Genomic DNA, 27,347 nt, shown 5'->3' with positions numbered 1-27,347 from the left:
TTCGAGAATCGTAGATCCACACTCCTCAGGATAAAGAGCTGCACTTTTGGGAAAGCACAATTTTGTATCTCGAGGAGTGCAGATGTACCACTCCGAGACATGTCACATTAGGGGTGTCGATTGAGTATGTTACATGGGTAAGTCAGATTATCATGATTTTTACTTTATTTATTTATCTATACTAATAAGTGTGTAGAGAATTTATATTATCATACCATGCTTTTTCTTATTATTATTATTATTACAATGCATCAATTATTGAAATCATATGTAACACACCAAATATTTCTTCCCTTATAATCTTCTTCTTGGGATTTCCTGTCTTTTTTTTCAATTTGTCTTTTTTCTTCTTTCTTCTGATCTTTTTCTACCTTCCTACCTTCTTTCTTCCTCTTCTATTCCACTTATTTTCCAGCTCTTTCTTCTTCTTCCTCCTTTTTTGGTTTTTTCAAATAGCTTCACCATAAATTCAGTTTTCTCATGATGATGTTTCCTTGACTTGGATTTTCATTTACATCATTATCCAAGTCTTATCCCAAGGATAATGAAGTGGCAATTAATCTACATTTATATTAAAAATTAGGTTTGGGTCACAAAGCTATCTTATTTTCTTGATTGGTAATTATGTATAGAATGATAATCAAAATGTGTGTGCGTGTCTGTGTTATGATTTTATGTTTGACACGTTACATAGGGTCAAGCTTCTTCACAGAATATTCAAATAAATTTAAAAAAAATAGAAAAATCAAATATGGGCCTAGTCAAAGATCTACAGCTCTACAGTCATCTATCGCAATCGAACAATGGTGCCACAGTGTTACCTTAATTTGGTGTTACTTAGGAAGATTGAATCATTCTTCTTACAAAGCTGAAAAAGAAAAGAAAATCTACACTTCATGAGAAAAATAAGAATATAGAGGTGGCATGTTTTTATTGCCATATAGATGTCTAACACCTATAATGTATTGTTCTTCATCCACCCAAGTTATAGTTATTGATTAATTTTTTTTTTTTTTACAACTTTGAGATAAGGAAAAAATAAAATTGCCTCTTTTGCAATGTGGAAAAGTGCTACATGGGGAGTTGCTGATTTGGGAAATTAATTTTGTGACTATTTCAAAGTTGTTGATTCAGCTACCGCGTAAAAAATCCGATCACATCCAGTGAAGAGTTCTGGAATGTTATTGCAGAAATCCATTCCATGTGCTTGACTTTTCATAGGCTAACCTCATGGGTCACCATCTGGGTAGGAGTTAAATTCAAATCATTTGGAAAATGGAGACTAAGAAGTAATAAAAGAAAAAAGTGCAAGACTTTTTATTTCTAGTAAAGGTTGATGGGCCAGTTTATTTTCCTTCAATGGAGGCTTCGATTGAAAGAAATGTTGAAGAACTCTTTGTCTCTTTTTAACTTTTTTCATTCTTGCTGGTAAGACATCTCATCACCAGTTGACACCCCTAATTACTTGGAAAGACCTCCATAGTACCTCTAACTATTGGGTCCAACCTTTAACCCACAAGGGAGGGAATCAAAGGGATTGGATGCCACAGATCCAGATGAGACAAAGTTGGAGAGGTATCTGTCAATTTCACTCTAACTCTCAAATCAGTAATAGAACAAGTACAAGTATTAGTCAACATCACATACCATCGAGATATACCTGAAGCATCTATGGTTCCTACACATTTCCACCTCAAGAAAGTGATATATGAGGTACAATATTAAGGTCACTCGAACACGGCTCTATTTATTTTTAAAATTTACATGTTAATTCCCAAGAATTTAATTCAATTTAATTTAATCACGACTATTAATTTCCATGATTGACGGGTTGGATGATTCCCAGTGTCACCAGTGTTACACTGGCACTTTTGATTTTCAAGTTTTTGCTAATGTTTACGCGCCAACGTGACATTCCTAAGCACTTGTCATATACATATGGATGAATCAGTTTTTCCTTAAAAAAATTCCTTACATGATATATCATCATCTTGTACTCAAGTAACTTGGGTGGCTAACAAAATTTTAAGTTCCCTACATGTGCTGCAAGTTACTAGAATAACCACAAAGATAATGTTTGAATGACTTGCCAACATATTAGATTTCTGGTAGTTTTTATACCACTTTTAATTATGTTAGTGTGGAGTCTGATGGTACTAGTCAATAATGAGGTACTTTTAATCAATCCATGCCTATTGTTAATCAATCTACGCGTTTTTCTAAGGGTATTTCTATAATATCAATAGTTTATGTAAAATCCTAATTCGTTAGGAGTTTTTATTTATAAGAGCTTTCTACGAGAGAAACATAGTAATTTCCTTTTGGCCATTGAACATAGTGGAATCGATGTGACTCCCCAATTTTTACTTGATTTAGGGTTTTCCTCGTAAATCTTATGTTGTGGTTGATTGTTCTCGTTTAATTTATTTCTTGATCAATCACTCCGATGATTTCGCATCTTGGTTTGAAAGTTTGGGAGTTTCCCAACATTTTGGACATCTTAATACTTAGCACTCATGTCACATGCTAACCCATGGCACAAAGTCACTGTCCATACTCTAGTCATCGCGACCTATTGCTCAAACAATGCTTGTCCATACTCTAGTCGACTCGAACCTTATATTTATGTTAATCTAGAGGCGACACAAGTCCAGTTGAAGAAAGAAAAAAAGGAAAAATTACTTAAAGGACACTGGAGGAAGGATTTATTTTTAAATAGTCCCTAAGTTTTGTACGATAACTTGATAGGACATTTAGTAAACTTTTTATTTTGTAATGGTCCTCACCGTTTTTTTTGACTTATTGTCGAGTTCATCATTTTTTATTTATTGTCAAACTTGACAAGTGTAGAGTAGGGGTGTCAATGGGTCGGGTCCGGTTTAGTTCCTAAGAAACTTAGAACCATAACCATTATATTTAGTTCAGTTCCAATTATTGTCGATTCCTAATCTGGTTCCAAAAAAATAGGACCGGAACCACAAAAAATCACGGGTTTCCATTGGTTTCGATTCTCAAAAATCGAATGAGAAAAAATTATTTCAAAGCATTATACAAAAAAATTAACATACTATCAACAAAATTATTAACATAATTATAATTTGTTATACTAAAGATAAAATTTAATAATTTTTTTCAAAAATAAAAATTTATCTTTGTTAAAAGTAATACATTTTTGGAAGAGTACTCATTTTAAGACACAATCGATGATTTAAATGAAAAATTGAAGAATTTTATATAATAAGCATTTATTTTGAAATAAAAAAAATATCTTAAATCATCTATAACATAGAAAGAAATGACAAAATAAATTGGTTCCAGGTACCTGCGGGTGCCCCTTGGACAGACCTAACGATTCCAGTTCCTATCAATTCGATTCCATTTTAGACCCAGCTCCAATCGGTTCCAGTAAAAAGGGATCCGGAATTGAGGTTTTCAGTTATGGTTCTGTTTCGGTTAAATAGGTACCCATTGATACCTCTAGTGTCGAGTTCACAATTTTTATTGTCGAACACACCACTATTTACTGTGATATTCACCACTTTTTAAATAAAAAGTTGTGAACTTGACACTAGTAAAACCCACCCATTTTCAATTTTCAAGTTTTTTCAACTAAAATACATGAAAAAATCGATTAAAAACTTGAGATAACCACTTGTTTAGATGATTTCAACCCAAAAGAACCATTCTTGATCGATTTTCATTTAAAACTAAGAAAAAGAAGAAAAAAGTGAAAAAAAATCCCTTGAAAATGGCTTCTTCTTCCTCCTTAAATCGTTTCCTACCGAATAGAGTCTCCAAATCTTGATAGAGATGCCAAAAAACCATTTTATTTTTTATATTTATGAAAACGATGATTTCCAACAGTTGGGATATTCAATAGCGAGAAATGTGGGAGATGAGGTCCAGGGACTGTTAAGAAAAGAAAAGTTTAAATGTACTTTTAACAGATCGCCTAAAACTTGGGAGTTATTTATAAAAAAATCCCTCTGTCCAAGGTCCTTTTAAGTAATTTTTTCATGAAAAAATGTTATACCCCTAGTCAAGAAAAGGCCGTGATGTCAAAATTGGAATAAACAGAAAGAAAGAATCATCTCCAGCACACTTACATTTTCAGAAGGATTGAGACAAGGGTGAATTACCATTTAGCGAGCTGAATTTGATGAATTTACTATTCCGGCTCACTGTTAATTTTAATTACCAAAACGTGAACTATAACAAATATGGAGGTTTTAAAGTGATTATTTCGCAGGTTTAAAGTGACTGACCTCCCAATTCGTTACCCTTCACATTTTAGTAATTGAAGTGAACAGTGAGCCAGAAACTTTTTCGTAAATATACCTTGAGACAATTCTGAAAATCAATATCTGAAGTTTCTTTTTTAATTTTTCACAACAAAGTTCTGTTTTCATCTCTGCCACATCCACATTGAACAAAGTTTTCGATCATGATAAGAGATTTAAAATTTAAAAAAAAAATTCCTCTCTCTCTCTCTTTCTACTTGTTGGCGGTTAAAAAAATTATGGTAGTTGAAAAATATTTTATTGTGATTGAATTTGTGGAGAGTCATTTTAACTAGTTTGGTTAGAATGAGATCCCTTGAATAGACAAAATTACTTTCCACAATAAAATGCCAAGCAGATATGCCAATTTGTGTTGGAGTTGCTCTTAGGCCATATATTAAAGGCAAAGGTGAACAGAGAAGGGGATGGAGGAATTACTGACTACATTTTCATTAAAGCATCTCAACATGGTTCACTTAATTACAAGCTTGGAAGTTAGAAACAACATAAACCATAAACGAATTTCCAATAACAATGTTTGGTGAAAGAAAGCTACAGTTACATGATCACAAGTTACCTACAGAAGCTGCTCTAAACTTGATTATTTCCTTGGCGTGGGAGATTTCCGTGAACATAGATCATTGAATTGTATCCCAAACTACAAGAACTGCTGGTTTGGTGTTTCACCTGTCAGAGACCAAATATTCATTCAATCAATCAAGGATTGGGTACTCTCGCTATTCTCACCATGAAAATCTGGAAGATCAGAACTGACGGAGAATGTGAACCATTTTTTCTTCTCCATGTACCTCAGACATGGCTGCATAACAAGCCCAATCAGCACAGCTAGGAGGCTTACAACCATGACCTTAAGAGACGCAAGAGCCAAAACCACACAAATCAATATGGTTGGAGGAATACACATTAAAATGGCTCCAACTGTTCCAACCGGTATCTTGTAAGGCCGTGAGGCTGCCGGGTACTTCATCCTTAATTTCACAAATGCTATAAACTCCAAAATCATTCCGAAACAATACAAGAAGTTCTCTGCTGCTACAATCTCTTGAAAGCTCAGCCACGACAACAAAATCACACCCGAAGCAGAGAACAAGATCCCAATAAGTGGGGTTCCATAACGGGATCGTTTGCTAAAGAATGCGGGAAGCATCCCACGTTCTGCCATCCCTAAAAGTTGGAAAGAGTCGCTACTCATCTCGGCCACAAACATCCCCATATTTGACAGTGCAGAAGCCCCTTGAACCCACCATCGCAACCAGACTCCACCAAGCATTTTAGCTATATCGGAAAAATACCCATCGGTCCACAAGTCACGATCGAGTGGAATGGCTCCGGTACCAATCAAAAGGGGAAAAAAGTACCCAAAAACGACTAAGATTAAAGCATAAAAGAGAGCTTTTGGGAGAGTTTTCTTTGGATTGTCCACCTCTCCTGCAAGAGTACTAATTGAATCCCAGTAGTTCAGATTCCAGAACAGAGTGTTTAAGTACAAACCCCAGTCTACCTTGTGCAGGTTTACGACAAACCATCGTGAAGGATCCAATTTAGGGATCGATATAAGTCCCATAAACACAAAAGGCAGGATTGAGAACACCCCTAAAACCACAGCCACCCAACCGACTATAGTTAAACCCCGGTAGTTCATGTAAGTGAGAGCCACCGTCAAGAACAACACCGATATAACCCTAGGAAAGCCACCACCTAATGCCGGGATTGCTGATTTCAAGTAGTCTAGAAATAAAACAGGGTATAAAGCATTATCAATAACCCCACTCAGCCATTTCATCCAACCTTGTTGGAAACCCCAATAAGGGCCTATTGCCGACGAGACCCAAACCACATATCCTCCATTTTCCGGGAACATTGTACCCATTTCTGCAGTTATAAGGGCTTCTGGGACACTCCATATGAATGGGAAGACCAGAAACCCAAGAAGAGCAAGAAGGGGGCCAGCCGCTTGAACACTATCCTCAACACCAAATGGTCCCCCAGATACCTCATAGAAGATGAGGAAAACAAGGGGTATAACTGAAACCTTGTTGAATGTCTCCATCCTTGGAAGAGCTCCCTCCCCAAAAGTTGCATATTCTGCACCACTGCACTCCGGCATTGGAACAAAACTTTGCTTATTTTTTGTGTACCTCGATTTCTGTGTGCAACAACAAATCCTCACCACGATCAAAATGGGGTCTTCCCCCAAACAATACTTATCTGTTGTGTACCTAAACTATACAAGCCAAACCGAATTTCGACTAAACAAAATTGGAATTTCTCATATTGGAAGAACATTCATATAGAAGAAAATTAAAAAAACAAAAAAGAAACATAATGTACTAAAACAGAAGACTTGCTTGATTGATTGCTAGTATCCTCAATTTCTTCATACAAGATTAAATACTTACCACAGTATAAAAAATGAAATTTCTCAGATTCCAAAGACCAATACAGAGCAAAAATACAAAAAATATAAAAAATACAAAACATGGAAGAATCATTGATTAATATTTATATTTGGTTGTTCAAGTTGTTTGGCGACTACAATATTTTTTATAAATATTTGGTAAGGTGTTTATGATGATGATGCACTTCAATTTGTTACTAACCTCTTAACATGGTAAAGTGTGTCTTTTCAGATCATGAACAGGGGAGGGAAATATAATAACAGAGGAACCCAGTTAAGAATGGACTGACCATTTAAAGGTAAAATGGATGATTAGTAATGGTAGCTCTCCATTGTTGGGGTTTGGACTTTAGCTTGTATAACGAGGAATGGGCAATGAAGAAAAGGTAACTGAATGTTAAATTTCACCACCACATAGGAAGATCGAGCTGTCAAAAACAAAAGAATGAACGGTGAGAAAAAATGTGTTATGGATTGTAGAGCTTAAACTACATATACCTATTGCTTTCTTTTATAGCATATGCGTACCCAATTTCACTTTAAAATCCTATGATGGGTTGCCTACGTACTTAAACGTATAAAAAGTTCCCACGATAGAACTTGTAGGTGAATTTTTTTGAAACATATTTAACTCTTCATTGAACTGTGATCATTTCTCTTAACCAGATGAAGTTTGACTAAACCAATCCAAACCATTTATCTGTTAAGTGGCTCTCATGAGTTTGGATGGCCGAAAGTGCTATTGCAATAACCATCGCAGTTCCAAATATCTGACAAGGATTTGTTTTGCGTATGGAAAGAAAATATCCAAAACCTGAGCCTACAGTTCCAAATAGAATCATTGGGGAAAGTGAATTCATGTTATGAACCTAAATGGTGGAGACAAATTTGTTTTCTGCCACCTTAAGAGTTGTAACTTATACAATAAGACGTCGATTGCTTTGAACATGTCACACGAAAGCAAATGTTATTTTGAAAAGGAGTAGATGATTGATGACGGTGATGAGAGTCCATCAGAATTTTGCTCATCCACTACGCAACAAACTTTTTGATCTCTTGTTGGCTGTAGTAGCTTGTGGGAAGCTAGGGTTCATGACACTTTCCAATGCCTTATAAAGCGTTTGCTTGCCTTCACATGCGTTCTTCCGATCTAGGCTATGTCGTCAATGAACGAAGACTGCACTTTGTATGCATTTGATTGCCTTTTCGGATGCTTATTGGCTCCCTGGCACATCTTTAGAAATAGTTAATTGTCCTCTCTAGTGCTATTCCACCAGCGAGTGATAACACATCCGGAAGAATCTATGCTTCTCAAATGCTTGTTTGTTTTTTCAGACACATATCAGCTCCTTGGCATACATCTTTGTAATAATTGCTTTCCTTCTCATGTATTATTCCACCACTAGGCGATGCCATTTCAAGGTAAGGCCGCCTATTGGCAATAGTGCCAACATGAAAAGTTCACCTTTCTCATGGAATTTAATTGTTTTTTAAACTCTTATTCACCTTCAGTCATTGTCATTGTCATTTTTTATGCAGCATGGGAGGGAAGAAGATGAAATAAGGGGTGGGGCAGGGAAACTAGTTTGGGACCAGGTTAAGGATTTTGGCTACAAGAGGATTACCATAAAAGTTAAGGGTAAACCCAAAGGGGTTTGGGTGGCAGGATTTAATTGAGACGTTTTGCAATTATAGTTAGAGACTTAGGTTTATAAGGTGAAGGAAATGGTTTAGAATTGAGGTTTGTAGTCACAAATGTAGTGACTGGTGAACCGCTTATTCTTCTTCCGTGAAGATTCAGACAAAACCTGCTGCGGGGACCCCTACACACATCACGACACACTCTTATTGAGGAGCTCCTAAGGGCGGAAACTTGAGTTCCTGTAGCTTACAGGAAAAAACCGTACGAAACCCCGGACTGCTAGTCTCTGGCTTTTTAATAAAAAATTCGGGGTTTATAAAATTGTTCCAATTCTACACAGGTCCTTACAAGTGGAATTTGAGTTTAAGCCGAAAATACAAGGTTTATAGCACTTTTTCAGTTTGCAACCGGATGTCAGGGGCTCGAACGATAACGGTCAAAATAGTTACTTAAGGTAGCTTGCTCCTAAAAACAGGAATGAGACAACCCCGGAGAACCTCCTAATGATTATGTTAGGAATTCAAGACAATCTAGAAATCAAGAATCAATCATTCAAGATTTCATCAAAATCAAGAAAATAGAGTTTTATGGGTTAGATTTTTTTTTTTTAAAAGAAAAAACCTTGTTTATGTATAGGTGCTTAAACAAAAAGAAAAGATGATAGATTTACCTTGGAATCACCCAAATGATTTTCATGTCACCAAGTTGAATGCACCAACATTCAAACAAGAAAAACAAAAACTTCTGCAATTTTTTTATTCATTATTCAAAATCTCCCTATAACAATCTATAACATTGCTCAAATAGGAAAAAAAACAGATTCCTAAAACCAAGAAGACTTCTAATTTGGCTCTACCTTGTATTCCATGTGACATCATGATTTACAATAGGGAATGTGTGCCACAAATGTCGCCATAAACCTTTGCACCATGCAGAGAACTAATATAGATGGTATAAAATGAATAGATCCACATGTATGCCATAGGGAGTAACCATGCGTAAGGTGACAGAGCACACATTGGGGAGACAAAGAAGATATAGGCCTACAGGCCATTATAGTCCATGTAATTGGGAATTCGGACCTTTAATGTAAGAATTCATCACAACCTCTGTTTTTTAGAATGAGAACCGTGCATTTAAATCATTTACTATCTATTTTGCCTACAAAAAAAGAATTCTCTCACAAAACAAAAAGACCCAATCCAACCCTAATCCTCATTTTCCTACTCACAATAAAGAAAATCTCTCTCATACCGTCTATTTTGTAAACTATTTCACTTTCCAGATTAAAACTCGTCACAAATAATTGCAGAAACAAATATAGTTAGCCCTTTGTTGATCTAGCACACTAATCTCACAAATGTAAAACCCTAATCACCCTACCTACCAAAATTTCAACAATTCAATTAAACAGAAAATTAACATAAAAATTTATCAAGAAAGAAACAAATACAGATAAATCGAAGCTATGCCCACTGTTTCGCAAACTTTAAAAAAAAAAAAATATATATATATATATATATATATATATATATATATTAAATAAATCAAAGAAGAAGATCCAGAGATTTTTCAGGATCAAATATAATTTTAAAAAAAAAATGCACCAGAGAGATGAAATACTATAAACAGAGCTTGAGAGATGAAAACGGATAATAGGAGTCGGAAATGGAGATCTTACCGGAATCTGACACACCGTTATCGAGATAGTTTACGGTCGCCGGAAAATGTCGTCTTCATTGATTCTACTCCTGCGTTTCTGCAAAGAAAATGTCGCTCTCAGCTATCTCAGGGTCTCTTAATGTGTGCCACAAAGATTGGAAAAAGGAAATAAAAAATGGTTTTTTTTTTGGAAAATCTGAATTTTTCCCAAAAAAAATTTTCCGCCCCCCAACTACTTTTCCATTTAAGAAAAAATTTGGTTTAATGGGTCGGTTTCATTAAATTTTATCTGATCTAATTTATATTGATTCCAATTCCAATTCTCAAATTAATGGAATCACAATTTGAATGATCAAAAAATTTCTTCTATGAACAATTCCGTTACTTGACTTCTCTCAAGTCTAGCTCTCAACCAGTTCAATTTGAAGAAATTCAACTCTAATAGATTCAAATAAAAAGATATCCAAAATTAAAATTTTTTATTTTGAATTTTAATTCAGTCCCCAATTTAATGGGTACCCATGACATTCCTATAGTGCTTATGTTATTCTCTCATTCTCTAGTGGTTTGGTAGGGGAAAAAACTTCAAATTCACAAATAAATTAGGAATTTTCATTTTGCCTTATAATTTTTTCTCAAGAAATTTATTTTTCTGTAAAGAAAATGTTTTTCCACACCGTCGTAACGCTCCTTGAAAAGAAAAGTGTAATAAAGGTGCTGGTACGGTACCCTGCTTGTTGACACATTCCAAATGCGTGGGACACCTGTCGTACCATAAATGGTTTGCCTCACATTACTTTCTTTAGTGGACCACATTATTTAATTTTTTCCGAAATCACAATTTTTTCTTGAAATTAATCGTGATGGGCTGACACAAAGAGAGACACAAGGGTAATAAAAACTCGTGGTATCGTGCACATTATACTAGATGTTTTTCTATGAGAAACGAATAAAAAATATTTACGGTTATGGGCGCGCTACCACATCATTTTTGTCACTTTTGTGTCTCCATTTGTGTCATTCCAACATTTTTCTACATTAAATCTTCGTGCTAATGTTAGGACTCAGAATCGAATCCTCTGTAGTACTTTTATTTTGTGATTTTCTAAAGTTTATTTCAATGGTTGAGGGAGTGCCACGTAATAAAAATATAAAAATTCATTGGTTATTTTTTCAAAACTGATCCGTACGATGATCTACATATGCATGAGGTGTTGGTTTTTCTTTTAAAACCTGTAATTCTATTATATTTACAACTTATTACAAGAAAATATTGGAAGAGTACTACAGAGGATCCCCAGTCACTGATGTCGTTAGGGTGTCTCTATCAAAATATAAGTGGTGTGACTTTAATGCGAAGATTCTATTGACATGAAAAAAAGGGCAGAGCTAGTAAAGAACCAATAGGGACAATTGCCCCCACAAAACTTTAAGACACCCCTATATTTTCAACTAATTACATGTCCTATTTGTCCTTACTCCATCATCTCTCTCCCCATTTGCCCCCACATCCTCCCCTCTCCTTCAATTTTTTGTTAATGGCATTGCCTCTTGATCGGGCCTTCTCATATACTAATTTGAAATTACCTAAATATCATTTTCTTCAACTTCTAACTAAAAATCTCTGAATTTCTCTCTAAAATCATTCATCTTCAAGTTCTTCAACTATACAACTAACCATAGTTTGCCCCCACTACAAGAAAATCTTGGCTCCGCCCCTGTTGGCCTGTCAACTTTTACTTACGATACACCATTCTTTTAGAAATTAAATGGTGGGATTTTTTTCAAAATGTGTGCAACTTATGTTTAAATTCCGATTTCAGTACATTGTTCATTTTAATTCCCAAAACATGTTTTTCAAGTGAATTCGTCACTTTTATAATTGATGAATTCGCTGATTTGTCTATGTATTTGTAGATATTAAAAGTGACTAACTCACAAGTTCATAGGTCATAAAAATGACGAATGCATGTTTTGAAAATTAAAATGAACAGTGTACCAAACTCGGAATTTCATCATATTCAAAGCATGAAATGAAAATTCTTCCTAAGTAAAATTTGGTATGTTAATAGAAGCTCTCTTTCATTTATTTTGTTTTAGTTATGCAATTTTGTGTGAATGTCATGGATATCCCTTTATATTCATAAAAAGAATTCTAAGATTGATTTAAAACCTTACTAAGGATTGTTTGGCCCGCATGGACTGCCAATATGACTATCCAATACTCCAGCTCTCTAGACTCTACTAACATGTCTCTTTGACTTCGGTCTCCTTTTATAAATCAATGAAAAATGATCTAAAATCCTTTCATTTTTTGTTTTTTTTCAAATAGTCATCTTCCACCTCTTGATTATGATGATGTTATGGTGATGATGATCATTGTTGTCGTCATCATCATCGACATCGTCGTCATCATCTTATTCAGGAGGTTGAAGATGACCATTTGGAAAGAAAAATCGAGGGATTTTAGATCATTTTTCATTAGTCTATAAGAGAAGACTAAGGTCAAGGGACATGTGACTTGTTTGAAAATGTGAGTCATAGGTTTGATAAGAAAAATAAAAGATCAATTTCATTAGTACACGAGATCAAGACTGAGGTCAAGGGGCATGCCGTCTTCGTCGTCATCAGCCTCATCATCATTCATCGTCTCGTCATTGTTATCATCGTCATCATCTTATTCAAGAGGTTGAAGAGGACTGGTTTTGGAAAGAAAAATAAAGAATTAAAAATCATTTTTAGCAGTCTATAAGAGAAGATTGGGGTCAAGGGACTTGTGACTTGTCTGAAAATATGAGGTATCTCAAAGTACTTTAGAAAATAAAAATAAAGGGTTTTTTTTAAATCAATTTTCATTAAAATACAAGACTTGAGGGTAAGTCACTAGTTTGAAAATAGGAAAAACTACTTAAAAGGAACCCGGAGGAGGGGTTTCTTTTAAATACTCCCTAAGTTTTGGATGGTAACTTGATAATCTATTAAATAAACTTTTTATTTATTAATGTTTTTGAAATACCCAAACTACCATTTTTCTCTTCTTCACATACTTTAGTTTTCCAATCAGGATTGTAATTATTTCTGATAATTTTTTATCGTGAATGACAAGTGAAAACATTATACTTTTAATTTTGAACATTTAGACGTATTTTTTTTATTTTTCAAAGATTTATAACAAAAAATGAATAACGAAGTTGAGATTCTAAAATTTGTTTACAATGCCGAGCTCACCGCCTTCTATAGTTAAATTTGACAATTTTTAAAAAATGTCAAAGTCAACAATAAAAAATAATCTCAACATTGTAAATGTAATCAAGATTTTTTATTTTTTCGACTACAATACCAGATAGATCCTCTCTAAATACCTAAAAAGCATATATTTTAGTTGTGAAATTGACAATTAGATCAAAAGTTACGATGAAATCTTCAAAAAAATTATAATCTTAACTTCATATTTTATTATAAATCTTTGAAATAAATCGAAAATACATCTAAATGTTCAAAATAAAAAATATATCACTCTCCCTTCATCATTCATGGCTAAAAATAGTCAGAATTGATCTCAATCATCATTGGAAAACCTAAGTACGTGAAAAAGATGAGAAAAAGTAGGTTGGGTATTTCAAAACATTAGAAGGTGAGATGAGGTTGAGGGACCATTAAGAAAAGAAAGGTTTACTAAATGGACTACAAAACTACATTCCAAAACTTAGGAACTATTTAAAAAGAAATCCCTCCGCCGGGATCATTTAAGTAATTTTCCCTTGAAAATAACATGGGTATTTCAAATATTCACAAAAATTCAGAGACGAAAAAAATCTGACTATTTTTTCTATTGACGTGTCGTCACGTTGTAGAGAGTTAATGCCAACGCTCTTTAGTAAGAGGGTGGGGCTACCATTTCTCTTGTCAAAAACATTAATTTCCAACCATTAACTTAAAATTATTAAAATTCATCTTTCACATGGTCTATGATGTAAGGTATAAGAATTCTTTGGTTCATGATATTCTGATTTTCCATAACTTATGGTAGTTGCTTTTAAGAGTCCACCGGTGAAAAACAGTTAATTTTTGTGTTGAGAAAGAAAAACACTCACCGAAATTGATCATAGGAAGTTACAAAAAAGGGAAAATTACTTAAAGGATCCTAACGGAAGGATTTATTTCTAAATAGTCCTTAAGTTTTGCGTGGTAGCCTGATAGGACATGTAGTAAACTTTTTTTATCTCTTAATGGTCTACATTATTGGTGAACTCACCATTTTTTTTATTTATTATCGAGTTCACCACTTTTTATTTATGGTCAAACTCGACACTTTTTTATTTATTGTCGAGTTCACAATTTTTATTGTCGAACTCACCACTATTTATTTTTGAGTTCACCACTTTTTACTTATTGTTGAGCTTGACATTTTTTATTTATTGTCTAGTTCACCAGTTTTTGACAATCAATAAAATGGCGAATTCGACACTGGTAAAATCCACCCATTTTAATTTTCGAGTTTTTTTTACTAAAATACATGGAAAGATCGACTAAAAATTTGAGATAACTACTTGTTTAGATGTTTCAACCTTCTTGATCGATTTTCATTCAAAAACTATGAAAAAAATCATAGTTTTTTACATACATTTTTTAAATATTTGTAAAACCCTTGAAAATGGCTTATTCTTCCTTCTTAAATTCTTTCCAATGGAATGGAATCTCCGAAACTTGATTGAAATGCCAAAAAACCAATTTTTTGGATGAAAATGATGACTTCGAATAGTTAGGGCATTCATTCGTGACAAATGTGGAAGATGAGGTCAAGAGACTGTTAAGAAAAGAAAAGTTTACTAAATGGACTATTAAGAGACCACCCAAAACTTAGGGAATATTTAGAAAAAAAGTCCCTCCATCAGGGTCCTTTTAAATAATTCTCCCTAAAAAAATAAAGTCATAATTTCCTTTTTTTTCGACAACAGCAGCTTTAGTTGAAGCATTGGTTAGGATGGTTAGGATCATTTTCGTTAAATATTAGGCGTTGTGTTTAAAAAATAGGGGTGAAATACTCGTTTCAATTAGATGGAGTCCGAAACGCTCATTCTTGATTTTGAGGAAGGCAAAACACTAACAAGTCCTATATCAAAAATCAGCTTTGTGATTCTTTCTATTGAACTGTCCCTGGTGATTTTTAGAGTTGTCGTTGGAAGGGATAAGACCCAAAATCAAAAATCCATCATGATCTAAAAACTTTGGATTGAGATCGAGGATTTTGGGTTCCAACAAAAACCTGATTTCACAAGGATCCAATTTTTTAACTCACTAGATTGATTTTGGGTCTGCAATATCCTAATCTGATGAGCGATTCCATAATATGCAAGAAAATATCAATTTTCAATCAGATAGTATCGGAACATTACATTTAAAATCAAAATATTTTAGAAACTTAGAATATTAGATGCAACAGGGATTTGGATTGAATCAGAGTATGCAATAAATAAATAAAGTTCTTATCGTATAAAAAATAACAATTAAAAAAAACTATTTTAGGCAAAAATGTCAATGATTATCGAGTTTTAAACCAATGATGAAATATCCAAAAAAAATTATGTCGACCGCCTTCACTAAATGCTCGACAGCTTCTGAATGTGTTTCTGGACCCCAAAACAGGACTCCCCGAATGCCATCACTAAACTGTTAATGCCACACTCGCTGTTCTTATACAAGTGATTCAAAGAGAAGCTATTCCATAAAAGCGTTTCTACAGCAAACAAAACTACACGAAACGAGGCCTTATCCTACATCAAGTTAACCTACAAATGATGATATTAACATTTCAGAAACTCGTGTATCAGTGTGTACATATCAACATAATATTACAACATGCACTAAAATTGAAAAGCAAGCAAAATAATTCGGTTTCCTCTTTTCTGTGGTAGACAACTTGGGACACATAATCATTGGGTACCATCGAGGATTTAAAAGTTGCTTTATAATACAAAAGGGTGAGAATTTAAATGTGGCTTTATAATACAAGTGGATTGATCGCACACGAAAACAGGTTCCACCTTGCACCATCCTTCTTTAAGATTGAACCCTGTGTTTGTACTTGGTTCTAAGATTGGACAGTCTTCTCTGTAGGAGCAATTTCTCATCCCTCCTCCCCATTTTGTCTAAGTAGAAAACTAGCTTCTTGAGAGTTACCATCACCTCCTCACTCTCTATTCCCAACTCTTTTTCTTGAATGATCAAAATCCTCTTCAGCAGGGTTAGTAACTTCGCATCATCCTTCCCTAGTCTGGTTTGAATGGACACCAAACAGTCGAGAGCTTCGCCTGCCAAAAAAACACAAAGCACCAACATTAATAGTTAATCAGATATATTTGAATCCTTCCAGGAACTGATTTAGGAAATATTATAACCGAACCCTGTGTTTGACAACCAAAAGGAATCATTTAAATGAAAGTGGTTTAGTTCTGCTTGGGTTCTGAACTGCAAAGGCTTACTGCCATTTTGTCAAATTTTAGTTCCGAGGAAATGAGGCCCCGTTTGGATAGAAAGTATCTTGTGTAAAGTAGGAAGTAGTTTTCTTTTGTTTTTTAAAAGGTTGAAATTTTTACTTTTAAAAAATAGTTATTTTAAATTAATCCAAACAAACTTCAACTTTCAGAAGTTTTAAAAAAAAGTTACATTTTAAAATGTGTGCCATAGACATTCACACATATTGTCCCTGTATTAATGAGAACTTGAATTGGTAGCACCAAACCTGAATCAAAGAGTTATGTTCTTTAATTTGTATATATTTTAATTTTTCACCAAGTGGTTACTGTTGTCAGTTTGGTATAACATACAAGCCATAGCCCACCTAAGGAGTTGTATGAGGCATGGACATGGACATGGACAGCCCCAACTCATGAACACATTTGGTGTCACAAACATACCCTGTGAATTACGTTGAATATTAACATAATCACATAAACCACATTCATATGATTTTCTGAGCAAAGAAAACCACACGAGATATTTAACATTTTCTGTTTTTTTAAGACTACATAAAATCAATTTCTTGTGAGAATAGTTTTTGTAAATTTGAAAGCACAGCGCTCCAAAAACATTCACTATGTTCTTCATCCCTTTCTTTTCAAAACTTCAAAAATATCAAAGATTTTGAAAATTTGGAGGCATTTATGGCAGACAGCAAGCCTGAGGTGAAGTGAGGTTTACCATCTAGTTGCAAAGCCATTCTCTTTTAGAGATTCCTTTAAACTCTCATATAAACAACTTAAAAAAAATGGGATTCATGTCACCGATCTGCCCTATAACAAACCAAACTTACATGATAAAACAGACTTACCAACTAAGATAGATTCTTTTCCAAATGCCTCCTCACGGATGCGAACAGCCTCCAGTGCAAGACCCTCGGCTTCTTCATCTCGTTTCAAATGGTAGAGTGTGACTGCAAGGTGTAGCATCGGTACGGTGATAGATTGATCTTGCAACTTGACATCCTTCTTCATGATCTGTAAACATGTCCTTAGTAAGCGCTCAGCCTCCACGAAATTCTTTGAACGTGAATAAGATGTGGCAAGATTTAAAAGGTGGGTCACCGAACTGGGATGCTCACTTCCTTTATGCTTCTCAATGATCAGCAAACACTCCCCCAATAATTCTCGGCCCTCACGTTCTCTATGAGAAACCACAATACACAAATACAGTGAGATGTCCAGAACAAATGTGACAAAAAAATAAAACAAGAGAGCTTCTGTTGCTACACCAACTTTTACTAATGCCACCCCAAGATGTGAGCTAATTATTTGGTGATTTACATATGAATTGGGGTGGCATTAGCAGAAGTTGGTGTGGCAATAGAATCTCTCTAAAATAAACAGATGGTTTAAATTATTTATAATTGTTAGCTAAAAACAGATAGTCAGGAGATGATATAGAGAATGCCCACTAATCAATAATCCATTTCTGCTTAGGTAGGTAAGTTGGCAAGTTCATGCATTTTACACGAATAAATTACCACAATGACAACAGAGCAATTGAAGCCTCAACACATAAACATAAAGCACAAAGAACATGTATAGTTTATTTAAGCACATTGACATCTCATAACCTAATACTGAGTCTCCATTAGATATAGGAATTAAATCTCTACCTTCCTGCAATATGAAGTAACTCTGCCAAGTCTATCCTAATCTTCTCCACAAATTCATCATCTAAAGCCATGTATTTTGAATCGTTAATAACCTGAAGACCTTTCTTGTATAATTGAATAGCTTCATCCAGGTCTCCTGAAAAGACAAGTATGAGAATCACATAAGATGTTGAAAATGATTGAATACATGAATTTTATGGCTAACAAACTATGTTTAAGTATAACCAAGATCTTTACATTATAAATATAATGAACCTGATTTTCTTGTGATACACAATGCACATGCCTCATTAAAGAAATAACACGCTTGTATTGCACAAGAGCAAAACCATATCATAAAAATCCAAATGCTTTAATGAACAAACTTTTTGACAGTCACATACCATAACTTTGTTAAATACTCAAAATTAGAAAGGTTAGTCAAACTGTTGATGTTGGACTGATTTTTTGGACCCAATGCAATACAAGAGGTGGCCAGCCTATAGGATGGTCCAGAACCTTTTTAACAATTAGGTATACGGGACAATATTGTACATGAAAAGTTGAGTATAACTCAGTTTCAGCATTCAAAAATACAGTAAATAAATTCTATCGATAAAACAAGGAACGGAAGATATAGAAAAAGATATACATGAGCTTCATACAGCTTGATTACTGAATTCGGGATAAAATCCTCACCTTATATGAAGTTTGCAAGTGGTCCAAGCACGGGCTCAAGTTGAGCCCGTTCACAATCTAACAAAAGCTGGTCAGTCTCAACCCATTACAACCTTGTACAGTTGTTCTTTTAGCTCGAGAAAGAAAAGTATAGGCTTTATCAGTGCATTAAATACACCTTTGGAATTGATTTTCATAGCAGAACTGCCCTCAAAAATTTTGTTTTGTTTTTACCAAAAAAAATTGGTGTCATCACCACCATTGCTATTATCCTATGAACTCAAGTATCCCAGTTTGTAAGATTGAAACACCGATCTAAAGTAATTATGGCCGCAGCACATCCCCATTTGACAGGTCAAAGCCCAGCTAAGGACAGTGCCTATCACGATAGACAACCTGATTTGATTATCACAACCATTTAATCTATCGCACTCTTCTGGACAAGATACTAAACTTCACCTTCACTCGGTTAAAAGATCGAAGTTAATCCAAGATTGAGAAGTTCTGTAAAATAGCTCTAGAGGATTATTATCAAAACATAGGACGACATACCGATTTTAGAGGAAATGGTAGAAAGCATGATCGCAACACTCACAACTCATCATGTCAATAAAAACATTTGGATTAACACACGTGATGAACAGAACTCCACACTCCACATACATAGATGCAACTATATGAAAGAGTAAGAGAGGAAAATTTTAACATTTATATTAATATGTCATTTAAAGTAAATAAAAATTTTATTACATCACTTTCCTACTATTTTGGCCACCAACCACTTGCTATTAGGCCAAATATTCAAAAACGGTTCACCAATGGGAGAAGATCCCCCCAGATGGATCATCAGGGATTATTTTGAGTAGAAGAAAGATGATTAGGATTTTACTCAGATTTTTTATTTTCTTACCTCAAAAATTTTATTAAAAGAAATGAAGATAAGAAATAAACATCGTGTAAATGTAACATATATTTTTGTATTTATACATTTTCAATATGCTGCATTGTCAAATTTATAATACTAATTTTATGTCCATATATGAAAAAGCACGAAGCTACAAGAAGATTTTGTTTTTTCTTTTACTGAAGAACTACTTAAAAATACACAACCTGATGAGCACTTGATCTTGGTTTTAACTGATAAAAAGGTCTTTCTCTGCTTAGAGAAACACATTTCTCAAATCATATAGTAGTATTGTACATTTTACAGCAAATATGTCAAATTTGCAAACAAAATATGGGATCACTAACAAGGATCCAGAGTGCACATATGATGTATATTATAGTAAAAAAGGAAGCTGCCATATTATTTCCCATTAGGCAAAGCACAAATATGGGACAGGGAAAGATTTTGTATTCAAACACCAACTAAAAGAACTAACCTTTTGCACACTTTGCATGTGCTAGGGAACACATAGCTATTCCAACTCGTCCATCATTTTCTCCGTATAACTTGCCATATATCCTTAAAATTCTAGAAAGAAAAAGATCAAAGAGGGATATTCAGCACATGTTAGAAGCCCTTGATAATCGTGAAGGAAGATGAATAACCTGCTAAAAGTATTTTCCGCGTCTACAGCCCTCCCTTCCTTGAGTAATAGATTGCCAAGACCTGATAAAGGCACTACAATATCCTCACTTTCAGCACCTCTGCTTGTTTCCAGGATATTGACCGCCCGATGGTAGATCTCTACTGCTTTTGAGGCCCTTCTAATAGATGTATAAACTTTTGCCAGTCCCAGAAGTGGTGTTATAAGAAAAGGACTATTCTTACCTACAAAATGAGACGTGAACAATTTATCATTCAATTGCTGCACTCAGAGAAATACTTGGCATTTTTTTAATAAGTAGTGAATATTAACATCAATAAAAAGTTGCTAAGATGCACCAACTCATGGAGCACCATTATTACAAAAATCAGAGCAGATGACTCAGAGTATCTGGCTTCAGCTTTCAGCTGATATCAAACGCCAGTACACATACCAACACATGGACACATCCTAATATGCAATTGTGGTTAGACGTTTTTTTAAGGAAGTAATGGTTTGATATTAGAGTACTAAGTTATTGTGTATGAAAATGTTTTCTTTTACGTCACATATTTCATTCCTTGGTTTTATTTTTATGTTTTTTTTGGAACAAAAAACTTCTAAGTTAAGTATAGCTAAAATACTGTATTATGAAACAAGTGTACAGGCATGCCAACATTTTGGGCTTGTCAAAGCCAAAGGTGTCATTTCAGACAACTTTTTTTGATAAGTATGACAGACACCTTGTATGCATGTTATACAACACCACACATGTCGGTGTCCTTATAACCAAAATACAACTATGATACAAACCGGGACACGACTCTTCATTTCCCGAAATCCAAGACACTAATACATATACGGCAATGTTAAATTTTGATACCATGCACTAATGTCTCACTTTTAACTTCGTCAATGTAGTGTCCCCTTTATACTACATTGCTGGTCCCCAACCCAGATAAAGGAAAGAGGGTCGCATCAGATTGGTAGGTGGTGTAAAAATCAGCCACCGCCAACACAAATATTGAGCAAAATAAGAATAACTAAGACCGGGTATGTGGAATGTAAATTTAGTATCGCCACCCAGGAGGAGGAATGTCTAGTAAAAATTGATGGTTTAAAAATATACCAAAGTGACCACTTTCGTTATCTTGAACCTATTACACAAAAGGATGGAGAGATTGAGGAAGATGTCCCCCATAAACTCAGAGCCATCTGGTTACAGTGGAGGAGAACTTCTGGAGTGATACATAACAAGAAAATATAACCAAATTAGAAGGAAATTTTGTAAGACGTAAGTAAGAATAACTATGCTTTATGGAGCTGAATGGTGGGTGATAAAGAAGCATCATATTAATAAATTAAGCACAGAGATGAGGATGTTGAGATGGATGAGTAAAGACTATGAAAGAAAAAATTAGAAACTTTACACATTTGAAAAAATAGAGTAGCTCCAATAGAAGATAAACTATGAGAAAGTCGACTAAGATGGCTTATGTATGTTCAACGAAGGCCGAGTACAACACCAATTAGAAGAAATATAAGTTATAGGTCCTAAAAAGCAAGGATATTAAGATGATGATGAGTGGAAAGACTATGAAAGATAAAATTAGAAACTTAAAGCATTCAAGAAAATGGAGTAGCTCCAATAGACGATAAACTATGAGAAGGTCGACTAAGATGGTTTGGGCATGTTCAACGAAGGCCGATTACAATACCAGTGAGAAGAAATATTTAAGTTGAAGGTCCTAAAAGAGCGAGGGAAGACCCAAAAGAATGTAGATGGGCGACAGTGGAATCAAAATGAAATCACTTCCAATAGAAGATTTGGCTATGGATAGAGTGGAATGGAGGAAAATAATTCATTTAGCTGACCCCAAATCTTTGGGATAAGGCTTTGTTGTTGTTGTACAAAGCTGATTACAATAAAATTAATTAGAATGTGTTCACGTATCAAAGGTGTTAGAAGGCAAGAAAATAACAAACAGTCCAATTGGAAAAGAGCGTTGTATTGTAGAAGCACCCCATGGAATGTCAAAGGGTGTCAATACTGGAATTGTATTGTGTCGATAAAGGTAGGTCACACTTATTGAATAATCTGGATATCCTAGATTTTTATTTATTATATTTCAAAAACGGTCACTCAATTGGGTTAATTTACCTTACTTAGAAAGAGAACTTAAACCTGATCTTAAAATTGATTTTTAGTTTCTTTCTTCTTTTCATAGCTGATTTGGGGGTTATCTTCCGTTCAGGTATGACATTACAGACATAGGCATACCATCAGCTTAATTAACCATGCCTTTTCAAACCTAAAATATGGTCTGCCAGCTTTAATAACCAAGTCCCAATAAAAATTGTGCATCAAGGTAAAATACTTCAAGTGGTACTTACCAAATATACCCTCGAGAATTTCAAGACTTCTCCCATACACAAGTATGGCATCCTCAAACTTCCGAAGATTTGTATACATACTTCCCATATGGATCAGCACTGAATCTACAAAAGGCTCGTCATTCTTTACATTGCCAACAATCTCATTCAACTGTTGTTCATAATGAAAAATGAAAATGCTCATCAAAACGCATTTTCAGGGAAGGGAACAAAAGAAACAATAAGATCAACATGTCTAAAAAAAATGACAAAGTAATATCATTTTGATTTGTATTGTCATAGAAATTGTTTAAAAACATGAGAGGTGTAAGTAACTAAACAGAAGGATTTTTTAAGGGAAGGAATGGACAATCCAAGATTTGATCTTGAAAAAATTGGAGGCCTTTATTTTATTTTTTTTGGGTGCTAGTTAAGCAAGGAGTATTTTTTGAATATTTCAGTTTTAGATGGGATTTACTAAGTTCAATGGAAGTGTAAGTTGGCTCTTCTTTTGTAATCAAGGTGGATCATCTCAACCTCCTGTTTTCTTTTGAATAAAATTATAAGTATCAAATAAATAAATAAAATAATTCATAGATCATCTTGTGAAATTCCCTAACAAGGAATGAAGATGGCCAATTGGCATCAATTTCACTGACAACAACAGAAAGATAAATGAAACCATGCTGATGGAGAAGCACGTCTTGCAAAAGATTAGATTAATTATCGAAACTTTTCACAAGGCTCAAAAGGAAAGGTGGAAACAGAGACTCAAGCTTTTGCAGGAACCTCCACGTCCATTTTAAGGCTCTTTATTTGGGATCTGACATGCAAAATCATCTACATCATAGAAACCATTTTACAGGAGTTTTTATATCTACAACATTTATCAGAGAATTAAGAATAGATGAGAAATGGCACATAGCCCTCACTCCATTTTGATTCTAACATGTATTAACGAGATCCCCTTAGGTTGTCCGTGCCTTCTTATGTGCTATTTTTTTTTTTTTTTTTTGATAAACATGTGCTATTTATTTCACTACAGAGTCTACATTATTATATATCTCAAATTGCAAGGAGGAAAAACGTTTAGACATTTATTATGAAGTAATTATTAGTGAAACAATGACCGTGAAGACTGAATGAAACAGTAAATAAACTAAGGAACAGAAGACTATCTCCAGACACTTGGAATACCAAACTAAGGTGAGGATTTATTATTGTTATTTTATAAGTGTAAAAATATATGAAAAAATTAAGGTGGGAAATATGAAATTAAAATAAAATAAAATAAAATTACCATGTCCAACAGAAACCCAACAAACTTGAAGTCCCCAATACTCATGTACCCCAAGGCTATGACATCAAGCATAGCAGCTTGTTCCATGCCTTTAGCCCCAGAATCCATCTGCTCTTTCACTGCTTCATAATTTGCTTGAAGTAGATCGATGGCATCATCTGTGTTCCCCGTCTTAAGCATGGTTTTGACTTCAGCAAAAAATTCCTGCAACTGTCTCTCAAAATCATTCATGGCATCTGTGGAGTTACTTGAGCAATCAAGAAATGTCTTAGACCTGCTAACAGTAAATGTGCCAAGTATTACCATTTAAAGATGCTTTGCAATGTGTTTTACTGTTTCATGTGTTTAGATTCACTGTCAAAAGCCATACTTATCAAGAAAAAGAAAAAAAAAATAGCCACATCAATTGTTTTTAATAATCCCTCGGAAAATCCCAGATATACATTTCAGAAGTTTCCAAAGGAAGATAAGAGAAAACTTATAGACAGAAAAAAAAGAGTTTAGGGTTTAGAGTATGGATCATCTGAGTCAACTTGGCCTCAGCCACAAATGATTCAGACCCCAATGCCAAGCCATTGCACCATGATGCTTCATAAAGCTGTGTCATTATTTATAGAAAAAGTTGAGAAATAATAAGCATCCGCAACGCGAACCAATTTTTTCTATTTTCTCAACATTACCCATATTTGACAGGAAATGACTCTTCAAAAGGACTATGGAAAAAAAATATATCAATAAAGAAGCCAAGTTGTTGCATGGAGAAATTAGAAGATGACTGAACAATATTAACTTGATTCCAGATTCCTGGTAGAAGGATGACTGTAGATATCCCTACAAGTTTAGGCTTGTCAGGACACTTGGCGCTTTTCATTGACAAATAGCACTACCTAGATCCTCGAAGTACTCCAAGAGTCCCATTTACCCCACAATTTTGACAGAAAGGGAATTGTGATGCTGGGATCTTGAGTCAAAATGGGTGATATTTTAGTAGGTAAATTGACTCGTCAGATGGTAAAAGAATCATTGCAAGTTCCATATCTCCAGCCTTTCTTCAAGAGATGAAACCAAATTCGATAGAATCGACCGGACCACCCAAAGTGTCCACCCGTAGTGAGTATAATAAAATAGTCTATATTATAGCTGCAACTCAGTGCATTGAGATTTAAAAGTATGGCAAATACAACACCTCCAAAAAATAAGAGTACTAGAAAACTTACACAATCTTCAGTAAAATAATTTGTAGGAATCTCCAAAAGAATACCTTAACCCCATTATCCATTACGTCCTTATTGTCAAACATAAGCTATTACTCATCATTCACAATTATTATTATTTTTTACTACGTATAAGGTTAGTGATTAGCAAATGTAGTTGGGTTCAATGGGGTTTGAACCTAGGACATGGAGTGAAGATAATCCCACCTATTAAAAGATAATCCCACCTATTAACTGACCCATTTGTAGTAAAGCATCTTAATGCACTAAGATGAGAAACGGATCTATGGGGCATAGTGCAAAGCTTGATAATGCATTTTGGGTGTTGAAGATGAGAAGAGAAATACACAACGCTCTTCTGCAAATGGTTTGAATAGATATAAAAGTGATCTTGTTCCTTCCTGAAAAGTATAAATATTAATGTGAGAACATTACTGATGGTTGAAATTAAAAAACAATTTCTCAACAAGAACACAACGCAGAATAAACTAGTTCAAACTATGCACACAAAAAAAATGTGACTACAAGAAAGTAAAGAGTGGTGAGTCTTGAAATGAAACCGAAAACATCTTAGCAAGCATAAATGATGAGACCCACTATCGTGCAATTCTACTAAAAACTACATTTTCTTGTAAAGTTTTGCTAAAATAATCTAAGATGGAAATTTGATTCATCAAATTCTAGAATGTTGGCAGTGTAGTAGTTCTCTTAAGCTCCCTACTGACCAAGTTCAAATTTCCGATATCGAAGTGTAACTCTTCCATGATTGAAACCAATATAAATCAATGTTACCCAAATCTTTATGATATTTGAATATAAATTTTCAAGATTTAACGTTGAGTAACAAAGTCGTTCCAAGTCTAACCAAATCTGAGTTGACTCATCCAAGTCATCTCATTTTTGGGTGTATCACCCATTTTAACATTATTTATTAATAAATATTGTTTTTTTTTTCTTATTTATGATGAATTAGTAGATGCTCAGTCACAAAATCTTGTTATTAAATACTTAAATTATTTAAATATATATATATTTTATATATTTAAAAAAAAACACACACACACACACAAACCCCGATTGAGTCGGTCAATTTGAACGATTCATCTCGGTCTCGGACGAGTTTTTAAACCATGATTTCTACATTGCTCTTAGGGTTACGAACCAACTATTACTAAACACTTTAACGAACGAATTCGACGAAAGAGAAAGTAAAACTTGAAACCAAATCCATAATATCCAGAAAATTCAGAGAAATAAAGAAAGAGAGGAAAATAGTACCTTTTAATATAAGGAGGCGAAGGAAGAAGAAGTGAAGCTGCCATTGGAGCAGAGAAGAGTTGAAGAAAGATGCTCTGTTGACGCTAACTTACGCCTCGGATAATTATTAAACCCTCTCAATTTGAGAGACAGGGTTTTATATTTTCACGTTATTTGAATTTACCCCTCATGGTTTTGGTGAATATTTTGGATACGCTCTATTCTCAAACTGATAACATACCCCTTGCCTTGACCCTTGTCTTCAAAAGGTACTAACACAAAATGACTTAAATACCCCCTTATTTAACCTCTTCCAAGTAGGGGTGCACATTGGATTGGATAAATCCGAGAACCGAACCAATCCGAAGCTTTTGGATTGGATTGGTTCGGATTAAATACACCCACGGTTCGGGTACGGTTTGAAAAAAAAAAATCCGGTTAATTCGGTTCGGTTCCGGATTAAGAATATAACAATCCGAACCAATCCGAAATCCGAACCGTAAATATATATATATATAACATAATGATTTAAAAAAAAAAATTATTTTCTTAATTTCTCTTTCTCCTTCGCATCGAATTTGGGGGAGGTCTGTAAATTGAGAACGAGAACCCTAGCCGCCGTCTTCGCCGGTCGTCTCCCTCGCTCCACCTCGTCGGAAAACATAGAGGACTCTCTCGAAACATCGCCGCTGTCTCCTTCGCTCACCTCGTCGGAAAACACAGAGATCTCACACAGAGATCTCTCTCTTTCGCTGGTGAAACCTCGCCGCCGTTCTCGGTCGTCTCCCTCCATTACCTCACCTCGTCGAAAAACACAGAGGTAACTCTCTCTCTCTCTCTCTCTCTCTCTCTCTCTCTCTCTCTCTCTCTCTCTCTT

General features: G+C 34.5%; 2 protein-coding genes across 12 annotated transcripts; both read right to left on the bottom strand.

The window, feature by feature from the left end:
• Positions 1–4,706: 4,706 nt before the first annotated feature.
• On the bottom strand, positions 4,707–10,176 carry LOC147390890 (putative polyamine transporter At1g31830). Of its 3 annotated transcripts, XM_086459597.1 has the most exons (3): positions 10,023–10,175; positions 6,990–7,127; positions 4,707–6,447 (listed from the first exon to the last, which is right to left on the bottom strand). In XM_086459597.1, exons 2-3 carry the CDS (start codon positions 6,990–6,992, stop codon positions 4,990–4,992), a joined length of 1,461 nt encoding a protein of 486 aa, XP_086315723.1. In that variant the 5' UTR covers positions 6,993–7,127; positions 10,023–10,175; the 3' UTR covers positions 4,707–4,989. The 3 variants fall into 3 exon arrangements, with proteins under 3 accessions (XP_086315723.1, XP_086315726.1, XP_086315725.1); XM_086459600.1 differs by lacking the exon at positions 6,990–7,127 and having other exon boundaries at positions 4,707–6,525; positions 10,023–10,176; XM_086459599.1 differs by lacking the exon at positions 6,990–7,127 and having other exon boundaries at positions 10,023–10,176.
• Positions 10,177–15,782: 5,606 nt separating this feature from the next.
• On the bottom strand, positions 15,783–26,754 carry LOC147390889 (Tetratricopeptide repeat (TPR)-like superfamily protein). 9 transcript variants are annotated; one of them, XR_015182869.1, is made up of 10 exons: positions 26,492–26,754; positions 25,441–25,614; positions 24,000–24,273; positions 22,721–22,871; positions 20,349–20,571; positions 20,180–20,271; positions 18,141–18,276; positions 17,592–17,665; positions 17,334–17,499; positions 16,176–16,314 (listed from the first exon to the last, which is right to left on the bottom strand). XR_015182869.1 is itself a non-coding variant. In XM_086458643.1 (9 exons), the coding sequence occupies exons 1-9, from the start codon at positions 26,533–26,535 to the stop codon at positions 16,064–16,066; spliced, it is 1,665 nt and encodes a 554-aa protein (XP_086314769.1). In that variant the 5' UTR covers positions 26,536–26,739; the 3' UTR covers positions 15,783–16,063. The 9 variants fall into 9 exon arrangements, 8 of the variants coding, with proteins under 8 accessions (XP_086314769.1, XP_086314768.1, XP_086314770.1 ...); XM_086458643.1 differs by having other exon boundaries at positions 15,783–16,314; positions 17,334–17,665; positions 25,453–25,614; positions 26,492–26,739; XM_086458642.1 differs by having other exon boundaries at positions 15,783–16,314; positions 17,334–17,665; positions 26,492–26,737.
• Between the last annotated feature and the right edge of the window lie 593 nt (positions 26,755–27,347).

The sequence above is a fragment of the Akebia trifoliata genome, chromosome 11 (assembly GCF_017979445.1).
Source record: "Akebia trifoliata isolate Shusen 1 chromosome 11, ASM1797944v1, whole genome shotgun sequence".
NCBI lineage: Eukaryota > Viridiplantae > Streptophyta > Magnoliopsida > Ranunculales > Lardizabalaceae > Akebia > Akebia trifoliata.
This window is presented reverse-complemented; position numbering and strand designations above follow the sequence as displayed.